General features: G+C 41.6%; 1 protein-coding gene across 1 annotated transcript in view; it reads left to right on the top strand.

Moving 5' to 3' along the window:
- The window catches only part of ERMP1 (endoplasmic reticulum metallopeptidase 1), a 90,968-nt gene that overhangs the window by 41,827 nt on the left and 33,023 nt on the right, over nt 1–16,118 (top strand). The window contains exons 5-9 of the mRNA XM_073635142.1: nt 5,783–5,929; nt 9,420–9,512; nt 10,122–10,334; nt 12,127–12,347; nt 13,678–13,852. Of these exons, the coding sequence (XP_073491243.1) occupies nt 5,783–5,929; nt 9,420–9,512; nt 10,122–10,334; nt 12,127–12,347; nt 13,678–13,852 (849 nt within the window). The remainder of the gene's footprint in view (nt 1–5,782; nt 5,930–9,419; nt 9,513–10,121; nt 10,335–12,126; nt 12,348–13,677; nt 13,853–16,118) is intronic.

Raw genomic sequence — 16,118 nt, 5'->3', positions numbered from 1 at the left:
CCACAACCATTTATTCATAGGTCTTTCAGTTTATAGTCCATATAAAAAGATCATAGCAATGTGATCGGTTGTGTAACCATAAAATGTCCATTGACAAATGGCCACCTCTACAAGGGGATTAGAAGCAAAATCCAACAGGAGCTACAGAATATAAAAGAGAAGATAGGCTCCTCGAAGTGTAGCAATATGGTTACATTTAATGAAGGTAACTCACATGGTTGATGGTTAAAACCGGCACATCTAAGTATGCAGGCATCTGGGGTAAAGCTGTCCACATAGAACATCCTCCGCACCTCCGGCTCTCACCGATGTCCATCTGCAATTGTGATCGGGAAGACTACCCTGCGGTAGAGCGAGGCTTGAACCGCTCGTGGAGCGCAGAGTGGAACAGATGATGGCGGTGCAGAGAATGATGAGTTGGGAGGATGTGAGTTGCTAAATGTTGTACCTTCATTTAGCAACTCACTTCATTCACACTTAGGTGCCTCTCTTCTCTTTTATACACAGTTGTGACTTGACGCTACTTGTATATCAAGACATCGCTTGTGTATCAAGTCAAAATTTATGAAAACATTTTGCCTGTCTTGCAAAACGCTCTCAAACCAAGGTTTTACTGTATATCTCTGCACTGGTCTGGTATAGAACTTCTGCAACCCAAATCCTGGAAGGAATAAAATAAACAAAAAATATACTAATGGTGCGCTGTTCCTTTTTTAAAGTAGCGCACTCGTGATAATGTGCTGAAATAGCAAATAATGTGAGTGAATTGATTTGACACAATCACTCCTATAACTTGTGCTCAAACAATAAATGTAAATGATGTATATACTCTAATCATAAATTCAGCACTGGTGATGCAAAACAATGGTCACAATAAATAGTGCATTATTCAAACGATTTTCAGTGTGCCAAAAAAAAAAGTTATATTGAATCCAGAAGCTCGAGTCCATAAAGCAAGTCCACACACTTGATGGAAAATGTATATAACAAATGAATGTGTAAATATAATATTCCACTCCGTGTCCACCAGTGCTCAAAGAAAATGAAAAAGTGCTCCGTCCACAAGAAAAGAGGATGGCCTTTGCCAGATCCGATGGATCCCTATTACAGAGATTAAAGGAGCTTGTGCAGGAATGATCATATGTGTGGAAGTTTCAAACAGCATGTCTTGATATGCTTGCAGGGATAAACGCATATGTTCAAGGATCATATATAGAAAAGAGAGAAGTGTAAATCAGCCAACTTTTTTTATTAAAAGATAAGTTACATTTACATTGAGGTTAAAAAATTTGAGCATGAACTGTATCACTAGCGGCGGTATCAGCCAGCCATCTAATTCAGATAGCGTTGCAAGTACTCTCCGATCCGATGCGTTTCCACACAACTGTCTACTGGGTATTCTCCATTTCCCAGTAGACGACAGTTGTGTGGAAATGCGTCGGATCGGAGAGTACTTTCTACACTATCTGAACTAGTTGGTAGGCTGATACCGCCACTAGTGATATAGTTCATGCTCAAATTTTTTACCCTCAAAAGGCTTCTCCCTTTTCTATATATGATCGTTGAACATCTGGAGTTTATCCCTGCAAGCATATCAAGACATGCTGTTTGAAACTGGTGAACATGGAGTGGAATATTATATTTATACATTTGTCACACGGTATGAACAGATCTGTACCAGGGATCAACATCTGGCACACGGTACCAGGGATTAACATCAGCAATGAAGCATCAACATGTCTAAAAAAAAAAAAAAAAAAAAAAGATACAGCAGCAAGGAGGCTCTCCAGATACTGAGTATGGTGGCTGAGAGTAGCAGGGAACTCTCTCCGTCAGACTCAGATTCTGAGTATGAACCAGTTGAAAGCAGTGGCTCAGCAACAGATTCTGAGGAGGAGAGAGTCCAAACAAGAGGCCACCAGGAGATCACTCCTGTTGCTAAAAAAAGGTCGCCATCTACTTGTTTCAGTTACCCCTGTACAATTTGTATGTCATCTTTTCTAAGTGCGCACAAAGAGCCCTAACCTACCTAAAATACCAAGAAGACATTGTTACGGCCCTTCTCTATCCGCATGGCTATGCTCATGAACAAATTCTCTCTGATTCATTGCCCAGACTTCATGAAAGGCATTTCCCCGATATCCTCCCTCTTACCCAAACAGGCCGCAAACCCCAAAAAAGCTGTGGTGTATGTTCCAGTAATGGAATTCGCTGTGACACCTGATACTACTGTCCCCAATGTCCCTCCCAGCCAGGCCTCTGTATTGGAGAATGCTTCTGGATCTTTCACACATCACTACACTATTGGTGAAGTATATTATATTACCAGAAGTATTGGGACACCTGCCTTTACATACACATGAACTTTAATGGCATCCCAGTCTTAGTCCGTAGGGTTCAATATTGATTTTGCAGCTATAACAACTTCAACTCTTCTGGGAAGGCTGTCCACAAGGTTTAGGAGTGTCTATGAGAATGTTTGACCATTCTTCTAGAAGTGCATTTTGTGAGGTCAGGCACTGATGTGGATGAGAAGGCCTGGCTTGCAGTCTTTGCTTTACTTCATCCCGAAGGTGTTCTATTGGGTTGAGGTCGGGACTCGGGCCAGTCAAGTTTCTCCACCCCAAACTCGCTCATCCATGTCTTTTATGGACCTTGCTTCATAGGATGGGCTAACTCAATGTTGAACCCTAGGGACTAAGACTGGGATGCCATTAAAGTCCATGTGCATGTAAAGGCAGGCGTCACAATACTTTTGGTAATATAGTGTATATGTGAAGTAAAGTTATTTTTCCAGTGTCCAGCATCTGCTATTTCCCTGTATGACTTGGACTATTTTTGACAATGCCTCTGCTTTCCACCTGAACTGACCCTGGACTGTTTATTGACGATGCCTCTGCCTGCCGCCTGCCACTTGAATTATCGACCATGTTTCTTCCTTCCATGTGAATTGACCTCAGCCTGTTAAACTACAATGCTGGTTTCCTGCCTCCTGAACTGATCTTTTGTCCTGCCACTGTATTCGTGGGATTCAGGACAACACAGGGGTCTCACTTCTATGAGGCGCACCAGAATATTTTATACGAGTGGAGAAAAGTTTTTGTCTTTCTCTGGGTTTTGTAATTCTCTGATTAGGGTCTGCAGACCCATAGGCTATGAAGAGATTTGGGTGGGAAGACCCACCTACCCCCTGTGCTCAGGTCTTACCTGACCGAGTCCCTAAGCCTGATGTTTCTGCCTGCTGCCATCTGACCCTGGCCTGTTAATCAATCTTGCCTCTGCCTGCTACCTGTACTACCTGCTTATGGACCATGTTCCTGCCTACTGACAGGATCAGTGCTTTTGGCTGTGCTGACCATGTATCTGCCTGCTGCTTGAACAATTGCTTTGGCTGTTGCTGACCACATCTCTGCCTGCTGCCTGGACCAATGCTTTTTCTGTGCTGGCAATATCTCTGCCTGTACTGACTATGGATAGTATTCCTTCCTACTGCATGGACGTTTCCTTTCACTGTCGCTGACCGTGTCCCTGCCTGCTGCCTGGACCAATGCTCTCCTCTGTGGACAACTGCACTACTTAAACCACAGGTAATCTTTTGTTTAGCCTTGCTCAGCAGAATGCATTTTGGGGTGTAATTCTTGGTATGTACATGCTATATGTTAGAAGCCTGAAGGTGCTATTTGAATGTTGGGCCTCTGGATGTGATCAGGCTGTGGAAAAGTCTCACACATGTTGTATCGCCATACTCGGGAGTAGTAGCAGAATGTATTTTGGGGTGCAATTCTTGGTATGTACATACTATGTGTTAGAAACATTTAAAAATGTACAAATTTGTGTAAAAAAAGAAAAAAAATGACAAGCCATTGAAGAACAGACCTTTTCTGGCACATGTAAAAATCTGTATTTTTTTGCTAGAAAATTTGTTAGAATCCCCAAACATTATATATTTTTTAAAGCAGCGGTATATGTGCAGCGGTTTTTCAAACGCACTTTTTTGAATCTTAATGCAAATAAACACCATACATAATCCAGTGTTATATTAACTCTAAAATTGACTTTAAAATTTAAATTTAATTTTATAAATGCCAAACATGTCACGCTTTAAAATTGTGCATGCCCGTGCAATGGCAACAAACTACTTACATTTAATTGTACATAGGTGACGCTTTAAAATCCTTTACGGGTTACCACTTTAGATTTACACAGGAGGTATGGTGCTAGAATTGCTGCCCAGGATCTGCCATTCATAGTGATACTTCACATGTGTGGGATGATCTCTGTTTGCATGCATGCAAGACTGATGTGTGCAATCGCCTTTGCGCTTGAGCACAGAGGGACAGGGGCCCTTTTTTTTTTTTTTTTTTTTTTTTTTTTTTTTTTTTTAATATCAGTTTTATGGCTGTCCCAAGGAATGTAAACATCATAGTATAGATGTTAGAAGGTGGGGAGCAGTTTTACGCTTATTTAGTTCTAGCCCGGACTTCCAATTTAACCTTGTATTGCCATCTTAAAGCAGACCTTCATCCATGAATTTATAAGCCAAAACGCAAAGCGCAAAAGCCGCCTTAAAGCCAAATAAAATGAGTGTATAGGGGAATTCAAAACAAATGATTAATAGTCCTAAAGTCTCAATTGGAAAAGGAACTACACACGGGAATGGATCTCCATGGCTTGACAGGTTGCTGCAGGAATGGCAAGTCCCCCATCTATTCTCAGGCTCTGTAGTAGAAACGAAAAGAACAAAGTGTGGGTTTCTCATGTGATAGGCAAAACTGACACCTTTTATTAACAACTTGCCGACCAGCCGCCGCAGTTGTACTATGGCAGGTTGGCACAGCTGCGCAAACCGCCTTCATTGTACGTTGGCCGCTTTAAGAAGCTATAGGGGGACGCTCACGACGCTGGAGCCGATCTGCGTGGCCGCGATGTCTGTCAGCCACCCGCGATCGCTCCTCAGAGAGCCAAAACGGGGATCTGTCAATGTAAACAGACAGATCTGTGTTCTGACACAGGAGTAAAGAGAGAGATCTGCTGTTCCAAGTGATCAGGCACAGCGATCTCTCTCCTCCTCTAGTCAGTACACTTCCCCCACAGATACACCTCCCAGGTAACTCATTTAACCCCTTGATCGCCCCCTAGTGTTAATCCCTTCTCTGCCAGTGACATTTATACAGTAATCTGTGGCTATTTTTTTTAGCTCTGATCACTCTATAAATGTCAATGGTCCCAAAAAAGTTTCAAAAGTGTCCGATCTGTTCGCCGCAATGTCGCAGTCCCGCTAAAAATCGTGGATCACCGCTATTACTAGTAAAAAATAAATAATAAAAATGCCGTAATTCTATCCCCTATTTTGTAGACGCTATAACTTTTGCACAAACCAAGCAATATACGCTTATTGTAATTTTAGACATTCTAAGCGACACAATCAAAGCTAGACATTCTAAGCGACACAATCGGCTATACAGAAAATGAATAATGTCAAAGATAAAGATATTTTACATATAAATAATAGAACATTTTTCATTATTTGACTGGACTTCCACTTTAAATTTTTTTTTAAACAACCATATAAAGCATATAATGTAAGAAGTATAAAGAAGTCACAAAAATTGCCAGGTGTGTGTGACATTACAAGGCAATGTAGGTCAAGTGCTGGACCATAATATTAGTCCAGAGGATGTATACAATTGCCTAAGTATTGATTAAAGACTAGAGTGTGCACATTATTTAGTTACTGGTTTATCTATAGTTATGTTTTTTCGATTTATAATTGTTTTGACAGGCCCTGAAAACCCATGGTTGGTACAAGCATATGCAGAGGCTGCCATCCACCCTTTTGCATCAGTGGTGGCTCAAGAGATATTCCAGAGTGGTATTATCCCTTCAGATACAGATTTCCGCATTTACAGAGATTTTGGCAATATTCCAGGTTTGTTTTAATGTTATAGCTAATGATCTCTTATTATCTTAAATGCTATATGTTTATACATTATAAACTTTGTTTAATTTGCAAATGAATGGTACAGTGGAACCTTGGATTACGAGCATAATCCGTTCCAGGACAATGCTTGTAATCCAAAGCACTTGCATATCAAAGTAAGTTTCCCCATAGAAGTCAATGGAAACAAAGATAAATCGTTCCGCATTGACTTCTATTACATGCAATACCGCATGTGGCCAGAGTTGGGGGGGGCACTGGAGAGCCTTGGAAATACTCGGGGACAGCTCGGCTGAACTCAGAAACACTCAGGAACCAAGTGTTTCTGAGTGGTTCAACGGCTCCAAACCATTCTGAGTATCCCCGGCGCCCCCATACCTCTGGCCAAATGCGGTGCTGCACACCCCATTAGCTTGAATTTTACTAGTTTTGCTAGACAACACTCGCAAACTGAGTCAGAATTTTAAAAAAAAGTTGCTCGTCTTTCAAAACGCTCATTAACAGTGTTACTCGTAAACCAAGGTTCCACTGTATGTCGTTTTCTGACGTTTTTCTACTTTCATAATATATTTTTCCCGGACTCTTTGTTGTGGAATGGACCTTTGTCTTACATTGATGTAACTGAATAAGCTGCATTTTGTCTTGCATGTTTGTTTTGTTATCAGATATACTGAGAGGGATGAAGGGAACAAATAAGAACTTATAGGTTGATATCAGTTTCCCTTCCTGCTTGCATTTTACCTATGTCTTTACCTGTTCTCTGTTTTAAGTGGGGACTAATGAGAGTGATGTGTGTGTGTGTGTGTGTGTGTGTGTGTGTGTGTGTGTGTGTGTGTGTGTATATATATATATATATATATATATATATATATATATCTATCTATCTATCAAAAATGAGTATATCCCTCACATTTTTGTAAATATTTTATTTATATCTTTTCATGTGACAACACCGAAGAAATGACGCTTTGCTACAAAGTAGTGAGTGTACAGCTTGTATAACTGTAAATTTGCTGTCCCTCAAAATAACTCAACACACAGCCATTAATGTTTAAACCGCTGGCAACAAAAGTGAGTACACCCCTAGGTGAAAATGTCCAGATTGGGCCCAAAGTGTCTATTTTGTGTGGCCACCATTATTTTCAAGCACTGCCTTAACCCTCTTGGGCATCAGAGCTTCACCGGTTGCCATTCCAGTTTGGCCTGGGCTGGAGATACAAGAGAGGCCAACCTTGTCATTTCAGTCTCCGCTCAGGTACGGGACAGTCTCAACAGGCTGGGTAATGGGCACCGGAACTTCAGGCTGGCTCAACAATCTGGGTCACAGGCATCGGCTCAGCAAGCTGGGTGACGGGCACCGGCTCAGCAGGCCGATGACGGGTACTGGAACTTCAGGCTGACTGGTACTGTCACGTACCTGAGCGAAGACTGAAATGATGAGGTTGGGCTCTCTTGTATCTCCAACCCAGGTTCCACTGGAAGTGAAACAGAGGGCGCCAAGGGACAGGAGGAACATGAGTGCTTGCAGATGTAGGTTAGGGAACTTGCAGCAGGAGATGCGAGGCAGCAGGAGAATCATCAGATCTGGAACCGTAGCCACAGCAACTGCTGTGTAGTGCACAGCAGTTTAGCTTAGGTTAAGAAAGCACTCCACTTGCGCTGCAGGGCCAGGGTGTGTGGCTGATCAGAGCTCTCAGCAGACTTGCAGCAGGAATGTTCAGCGTGGTACAGAACTGCAGCAGCAGACAGCTGGGCAGACACTCGAGCAGGGCGGTAAGTCAGGATCAGAGGCAGGAACGTGGTTACCGGATAGCCAGGGTCAACAGGCGGGCAACAAGGTACCAAATCAGGAGTAGAGCCAAAGTCAGGAACAAGCCGAGTCAGAAACTAACGACAAGACAGAAGAGGAATCCAATATCAGGTGAGGAGTAAGCCAGGTCAGCAACCAAGGGAACAAGATTGAGGGACACAGGGAAAGCTATAGAGCACAGGCAGAAGCATCCTTAAATGGCCCGTCTGGCACCAAGAAACATTGTGCACGCGTCTGCATGCGTGGTCGTGTGCGCGTCTGCATGCGCATTTCTGTTGGCCGTTCTGTGAACATTGATTCTGACATGCACATTTCTATTAGCCACACAGCTGGTTGGTATTCTCTGACCCCTTGTCTTCGGGCTTTCTTGTGCATCATCTTTAGAAGAGGCTTCCTTCTGGGACGACAGCCATGCACACCAATTTGATGCAATGTGCGGCGTATGGTCTGAGCACTGACAGGCTGACCCCCCACCCCTTCAACCTCTGCAGCAATGCTGGCAGCACTCATACGTCTGTTTCCCATAAACAACCTCTGGATATGACGCTGAGCATGTTCACTCAACTTCTTTGGTCGACCATGGCAAGGCCTGTTCTGAGTGGAACCTGTCCTGTTAAACCGCTGTATGGTCTTGGCCACTGTGCTGCAGCTCAGTTTCAGGGTCTTGCCAATCTTCTTATAGCCTAGGCCATCTTTATGTAGAGCAACAATTCTTTTTTTAAGATCCTCAGAGAGTTCTTTGCCATGAGGTGCTATTTTGAACTTCCTGTGACCAGTATGAGAGAGTGAGAGCGATGACACCAAATTTAACACACCTGCTCCCAATTCACAGCTGAGACCTTGTAACACTAACGAGTCACATGACATCGGGGAGAGAATATTGGTAATTGGGCCCAATTTGGGCATTTTCACTTAGTGGTGTACTCACTTTTGTCGCCAGCGGTTTAGACATTAATGGCTGTGTGTTGAGATATTTTGAGGGGACAGCAAATTTACACTGTTATACAAGCTGTACACTCACTACTTTACATTGTAGCAAAGTGTAATTTCTTCAGTGTTGTCACATGAAAAGATACAATAAAATATTTACAAAAATGTGAGGGGTGTACTCACTTTTGTGAGATACTGCGTGTATACTTAAAATAAATATATATATATATATATGTATGTGTGTGTGTGTATGTATGTATGTATATATATATATATATATATATATATATATATATATATATATATATATATATATATATATATATATATATATATATATATATATATATAAAATATATTATATAAAATTTCTAGATTAAATTTTTTTTTTTTAACTGTAGGTTATCCATGCTCGTTCACATAGTTGTACCCTTTAATTCTTGTGTATAGCCTATGTATGAACCTGTTACCGTGTGATTCTGCAATTTGATGGTGACTCTGTGTGGATATGCAGTTTGTCCCATGGCGAAGTGGATGAATACGAATATACACAGCCATACATTTAAATCATAATAAATTGGGTCTTGTTAGTGGTAAATCTTAAAGATGGGAAGTGTACAGCATGTTTTTCAGTCTGCAATTTGCTTTGCATTATTGAATATAATTTTGACTGTCCTGGGAGACATTTGCTGTGTTTACCTTTTTTTTTTTTAATCTCTGTAATGCCTGTTATCATTTTAGGTATTGACCTGGCATTCATTGAGAATGGCTTCATATACCATACAAAATATGACACATCAGATAGAATTCACACAGACTCCATCCAAAGAGCAGGTTGGTAATAATTTGTGTCTAACATATTTTGCTGTGACAAACATAAGGAAATATCTTGTGGAAAAAAAAATCAATGCAAATATGTTAAATTCCCTTTTTAGTACAGTTACATTAAATATCATTAGATGCATTTTCAAAAATGCCATTCTACTGCAGAAATTCAAGTGTGAAACGATGTATGATATGCCTAGTGTTGTGGATATAACATCTTTCTGGCATTGAAGGCTAACTTGCTTTAGGACAGGAGCACAAGGAAAACGTTCACAGTACATTGATGTCTCCTGTGCTCCTGTCTGGTAGGGGACATAGATACCTGCATAACTGTCAGGAAATGGTGTTGGGGCACAGGGGAGGCTGTGGGTGCAACAAACGTGCAACTGAGACAGTGGGTGCAGTAAAGGTTGAGATGGTGGATGCAGTGGCAACTCCAGGTGCCACAGAGGCTTTGGGTACAGAGGAGGTACAGCAGAGACTTTGTGTTATATGCTTTTTACTTCATTAGTAACATTTTATTCTAACTCTTTGTAAAACATCTAAACTATTTGTCATTTTCCATGCTGTACTCATATTGTATGTATTATATTTTAATGTGAAATGTTTTTCACCCAGGTGACAATATAATGGGGGTATTGAAATACTTGGCATCTTCACATCTTCTTGCTGACTCGTCAGAATATCGTCATGGGAACTTGGTTTTCTTTGATATGAGCGGCTTCTTTGTGCTGTCCTATCCAGCTCGCATTGGTACCATTGTAAATTACATCATTGGCACAGTTGCTTTGTTTTATCTAAGCAAAAACACCATTAAATACAAGCGAGCAGGTAAGCTATTGTATGTATCAGTGCTGATTAAAAAAATTAAAGTCGAAGTCCAGCTTACATCTAACTAGCCTTAAAACTGCTCCCCTCTCCTAAAACATATGCTAACTAACCTGTGTAAGAAAGATGTATATACTGAACCCAACTATTTTCAGGCCTTTCTGGTCAGGTCACATGATCTCCCCTGTGTCAACCAGCCGTGGCTACAAGGCAGAGGAGGGAATGCTCTCCTAGTAATACCCGGATACTGACATCACCCATAGGCTTCAGTGGTCCATCCATTGTTGGCTCTCCCTCCTCTCTGCTGCAGCCGCGCTGGACCAAAGACAGGGGAGCTGGACCAAAGCAGCCTGAAAATGGGTAAGTATATACATCTTTCTTACATTGGTTAGTTAGCATAGGTGTTAGGAGGGGGACAGGGCCGTTTTTAAAGGGGTTGTAAAGATAAACATTTTTTCACCTTAATGCATTCTATGCATTAAGGTGAAAAAACTTTTGACAGTACCGCCGCCCCCAGCCCCCCCGTTTTACTTACCTGACGCCTCGAATCTTCGCTGCTCGTCCTCATTGCAGCTCAGCCTGGTCGCTGATTGGCTGCAGTGGATGGATTGAAAGCAGCGCAGCCATTGGCTCGCGCTGCTGTCAATCACATCCGATGACGCGGCGCGCCGGGGGGCGGGGCCGAGTGATACAGCGAGCGGCTATAGCCGCCGGCTGTATCACGGGAGCGCGCCCGCAAGCACTCACCACCATGCGAGGGAGCTCGCATTAAGGTGGTAAATGCTTGCGGGGAGGAGCTGAAACAGCCGCCGAGGGACCCCAGAAGACCAGGTTCGGGGCCACTCTGTGCAGAACGAGCTGCACAGTGAAGGTAAGTATGATATGTTTGTTATTTTAAAAAAAAAAAAAAAAATTACCTTTACAACCCCTTTAAGGCTAGTTAGGTGTAAGCAGGAATTGTAAAATAAATAAATAAACTGTAAAATTTATAGTCTGTCATCATGGCAGAAATTTAGAGCCAAACTTAAGCTGGCCATACACTGATTGAAATGTCAATCAGTTTGTGGCTGTCTCTACTCACCAGAAGTCAATCAAACGGGCAAGGGACAAGCTAGGAAACCTTTTTCAATCGGTGGCTGCAGCTGTTAATCAGAGTAGTCTGATAGCAAGTAGTGCATGCCGATGTCAAATTCCAATTACCTGGCGTGGGGGGGGGGGTGTTCTTAGGTAGTGGAGTAGGGAAATTCCATGATCCACCTCATTTGTGTGGATGTAGCAATCTAAACAAAAAAAAAACATCTGTGGCCAGCTTTTGTTGAAAGATTTCTGGCTTTTGTAGTTCAGCTTTTAAAAAAAACAACTCCTCGGGAACATTTCAAACATTGTTACTGCTACTATGTCAGTACAGTTGAAGTCCAATTGCTGCTCTTAAGATTTCCTTACTTCAATTCAAAATTAAGTCAATTCATTTTTTTTCTTAGTTTCCAGCTGCTCCGTTTTTGTATTTAGGCATGCATAGTATGTATAATATATTAAACTAAGGATTTCTTTATTATTACACATAACTTAAGTAACAAATACAATGGAACAGAAAGGATATTGCTATTCGCACAAAACAGTAATGATGATTCACTACATTTAGTGGGTGATCAAATCTGGGCAGTTCATACTGGACAAATCAACAGGCAACAGAATTGGGGAAGGAGGAGTTTCAGTTCTTTTTAAACTATTTCTGCAATTTTATAATGTAGGTGTATTCATTGTGAAGTTATTAATTTTATTTTATTCTGTGTAGGTATGAACTATGCTCGTGACCTCATGGTTGGACTATTCATCACAGTGACAAGCTGGGTCTCAGCTATAGTAACTGTTCTCATCATGGCGGTGCTGGTCACTTTGAGTGGCTGTGCTCTCTCATGGTATACACATTTCTATGTGTCTGTGGCTCTGTATGGTGCTGCTGGTCTAGCTAAGCTCCTATTAATGCACTCGTTGGCTAAACAATTCTATTTTGCAGTAAGTGTTCTCATAACTTTAAGAGATTACACACACACACGAGAACTACAATGAAAAAGCAATGCCTTAATGTGGATCTAAACCCATAATTTAAATGTTGGCTATTCCTTGCCCCCGCTTGCTGCTCTGTAACCTAAACTGACCCAAACTCTGCTGCAATACTTGCCTAGTAGGAGCTTTGGGATGAATTAGAACACCAATGTTTGGAACAGCTTAGGTTAAGGAGAAGAAATGATAATAAAAGAAGTAAAAAATCATATGTTTTTCCTCTGATTTTGCAATCTTTAACACCTAGGTCTTTTTTGTAGATAGGTGAAAGTGGGAAACGTGATATTGTGCACAGCTTCTCACGGCCTCTTGATTACAATGCAGAGGAGTGTATGTAGCAGAATTCATGGTTCCCAGGAGGATTTGGCTTTACTGGGTTAAAGCTGGTAGACAATATTGACTGTCCACATTGGTTAACCAATGTACTGTCTTTTTTCTATGGCATTGCAAAGATATTAAATGTACTAGCATATCATTAATGTATATTTTGCTAAGATCTTCTCGTTCTTGATATAAGAAAACCATGACCATAGAACTATCATGGATGATCAACATCCTTTAATGACCAATTGGTTTCTGCAGTGTCTAGCAAATATCCGTTCTGCTATATCATTTGAAGTGGCCTAAACTCATCACTTTGCCCACTCAGAGTCTGTTGATAGTCCACCTCTCTACCTATCTATACTCCCTCCTTCACCCATATCTCCTGTCCTTGTGAAGTACCTGGTGCTTCTGGGTAGGAGGAAGCATAATTACTTCCTTCAAGGATACAGTGCTGCTCTTTCCCTTTTGTCAAACCCTGTGTAGGCTGCATTGGATTGTGTAAGGGCTTAGACATGAGTTTTGGACCTGGCAGTTCTGCATCCTGGGAGGAGGTCACTCCCATTTACTCAGAAGCACTGGCTATGGAGCCACAGGGATTGTGGTACCGAGGGAGTATATGTTGTGTTCTAGAGACCCTGAATGGGCACAGGACAGTTTTTTTATTAGGTCAAAGCCATGCATTGCTTTTTATTTAGACTAAAGCAAAGCTGTCTAGTTTATAAAGCCCTATTTCCAACTGCTTGTTGCAGTATTTAGCCTGGACAGTAGATGGCAGCTGTTAGCTCAAGTGAAAGTTGCCAATGTAGTAAACTTACCCTTTACTTTGCTGCTATAGTAGACTGGTCTCCTTCTCATGCCAGTTTCCTGAACGATATGACAGAATATGTAGTATGCTGGATGTTGTGTGATTTGACTCCCGTTTTAGGCATATCTTTATTTTCTTCTTTCGGTTCTCCAGAACACAAACAAGCAATACCTTGGAGATCTATTCTTTGATGTATCCTTGCTTTCATGGGGCATACCAATGGTGCTTCTTACTAATAAAGGCCTGTGCTCTGCTTATTTCTTCGCCATGTGGGTGATTTTTCCTTTGATCACAAAGGTGTTACTTCGGCAAGAATCTGTTTATCAAGGTATGTTTGTTTTAAGGTATGATTAGCGATACATGACACTGTAGCATTTAAACAAACTCCAGTAAACCTTTTTTGAATAAATAAATTCCATTCTGATATTGCTGTCATGCAGAAGGTTGCCCTTATAATGAAATTATAATGAAATGTCTTGTCTCGTAGTCTGGGGGCAATTCAAGCAGTTGTATGAGAATTGCATACTGATGCTGCCATCTTCGACTGCTTCAAAATCGATGTACACATACTTTAACCACCTCAATACAGGGCACGTACACCCCCTTCCTGCCCAAGCCATTTTTCAGTTTTCAGCGCTGTCGCACTTTGAATGACAATTGCGCGGTCGTGTTACACTGCACCTTAATTAAATTTTTATCATTTTTTTCCCACAAATAGAGCTTTCTTTTGGTGGTATTTGATCACCTCTGCGGTTTTTATTTCTTGCGCTATAAACAAAAGAAGAGGGACAATTTTGAAAAAACAAAATATTTTGTACTTTTTGCTATAATAAATATCCAATTTTTTTTTTTTTTTTTAACAAATTTTTTCCTCAGTTTAGGCCGATACGTATTCTTCTACATATTTTTGGTAAAAAAAAATTGCGATAAGCGTATATTGATTGGTTTGCGCAAAAGTTATAGCGTCTACAAAATACGGGATAGGTTTATAGCATTTTTATTATTTATTTATTTTTTACTAGTAATGGCGGCGATCTGCAATTTTTATTGTGACTGCGATATTGCGGCGGACACATCGGACACTTTTGACACATTTTTGGGACCATTCACATTTATACAGCGATCAATGCTATAAAATTGCATTGATTACTGTGTAAATGTGACTGGCAGGGAAGGGGTTAACACTAGGGGGCGCTCGAGGGGTTAATGTATTACCTAAGGAGGTGATTCTAACTGTGGGGGGAGGGGACTGACTGGCGGAGGTGACCGATCGCTGTCCCTATGTACAAGGGACACGCCATCGGTCTCCTCTCCTCTCTGACAGGACGTGGATCTGTGTTTACATGCACAGATCCACGCTCCTGCTGTGTTACCCGGCAATCGCGGGTGCCCGGCGGACATCGCGGCCGCCGGGCACGCGCACCGGGTCCCGAGTGACACGGCGCGCGCCCCCTAGTGGCTCGGGAAGGCGAGGACGTCATATGACGTCCTCCCAGAATAACAGAAGCCTCGTCCAGCCGTCATATGACGGTGGGCGGTGGCTTAGTGGTTAAAGTAGAACTAAAGGCAAACCTTTTTATTTTTATTTTGGATAGAGTAAGAGAGGGGTATTTTTTAATTTTTTTGTCATCTGTGTCCCATTGGGAGATTTACCTTTTTTTTTTTTTTTTTTTTTTTTTTACCTGTCCCATAGCTGAAACAGGAAATTAATACAAATCCCACAAAAGTGAGGGAATCCTTTTTGTCACCAAGGTCACCAAAACTAGTGCCCTCATTGGAAGATTTCCCCTCTTTTCCTGCTCTGGTGACACTTGTGTCATGTTTTCATTATCTGTATATATTTTGAGCACTTTCACCTCATATCCCTTGAGGAAAGTTTTATATAACTGAAACGCGTTGGGAGAGGGAAATCAGTGATTGAATTTTCACGTATCCAGCAACCAACATGCATTATATGTTCTCCCCCGTGTTGGAGGATGGGGATTGGTAATTTCTTCACAACAGACAGTTGCATACGTGTTTTTTTTTTTTTTCTTTTTTTGCCTTGTTTCACCATGTACTGCAAGGCAATATGAAATAATGTGCATTTTCAGTGATTGTTTTATTGTTTTTGTACAATAAATATTGATTTTTTTTTATTATTAATGAATTTTTTCGTATATCGTGTTTTGCTGCAACAAAGTCTCACGGAAGAGATTTTTTTCTTGCTAAGCAATAACCTTATTCTAACCTTATTCTTCCTTTCAATCTGAGGCACTTTTCAGGCATTTTAGCGCTAAAAATAGCTCCTGTAAAGCGCCTCTTTAACCACCCCAGTGTGAAAGCCCGAGTGCTTTCACACTGGGGCGGTGTGCTTGCAGGACGGGAAAAAAAGTCCTGGAAACCGCATCTTTGGGATGGTGCGGGAGCGGTGTATACACCACTCCCAAAATGCCCTGCCCATTGAAATTAATGGGCAGGGCTGTCGACGCGCCTGCAAAGCGCTTTGGCAGCCCTGCAACACGGGCGCTATTAACCCTTTCTTCGACCGCTGCTATAACAGTGTTAAAGTGCCGCTAAAACTAGCGGCACTTTACCGCTAACGCCCGCACCGC

The sequence above is a fragment of the Aquarana catesbeiana genome, linkage group LG01 (genome assembly GCF_042186555.1).
Source record: "Aquarana catesbeiana isolate 2022-GZ linkage group LG01, ASM4218655v1, whole genome shotgun sequence".
NCBI classification, from domain to species: domain Eukaryota; kingdom Metazoa; phylum Chordata; class Amphibia; order Anura; family Ranidae; genus Aquarana; species Aquarana catesbeiana.
The sequence above is the reverse complement of the archived record's forward strand: the minus strand, read 5'-3'. Positions and strand labels throughout refer to the sequence as shown.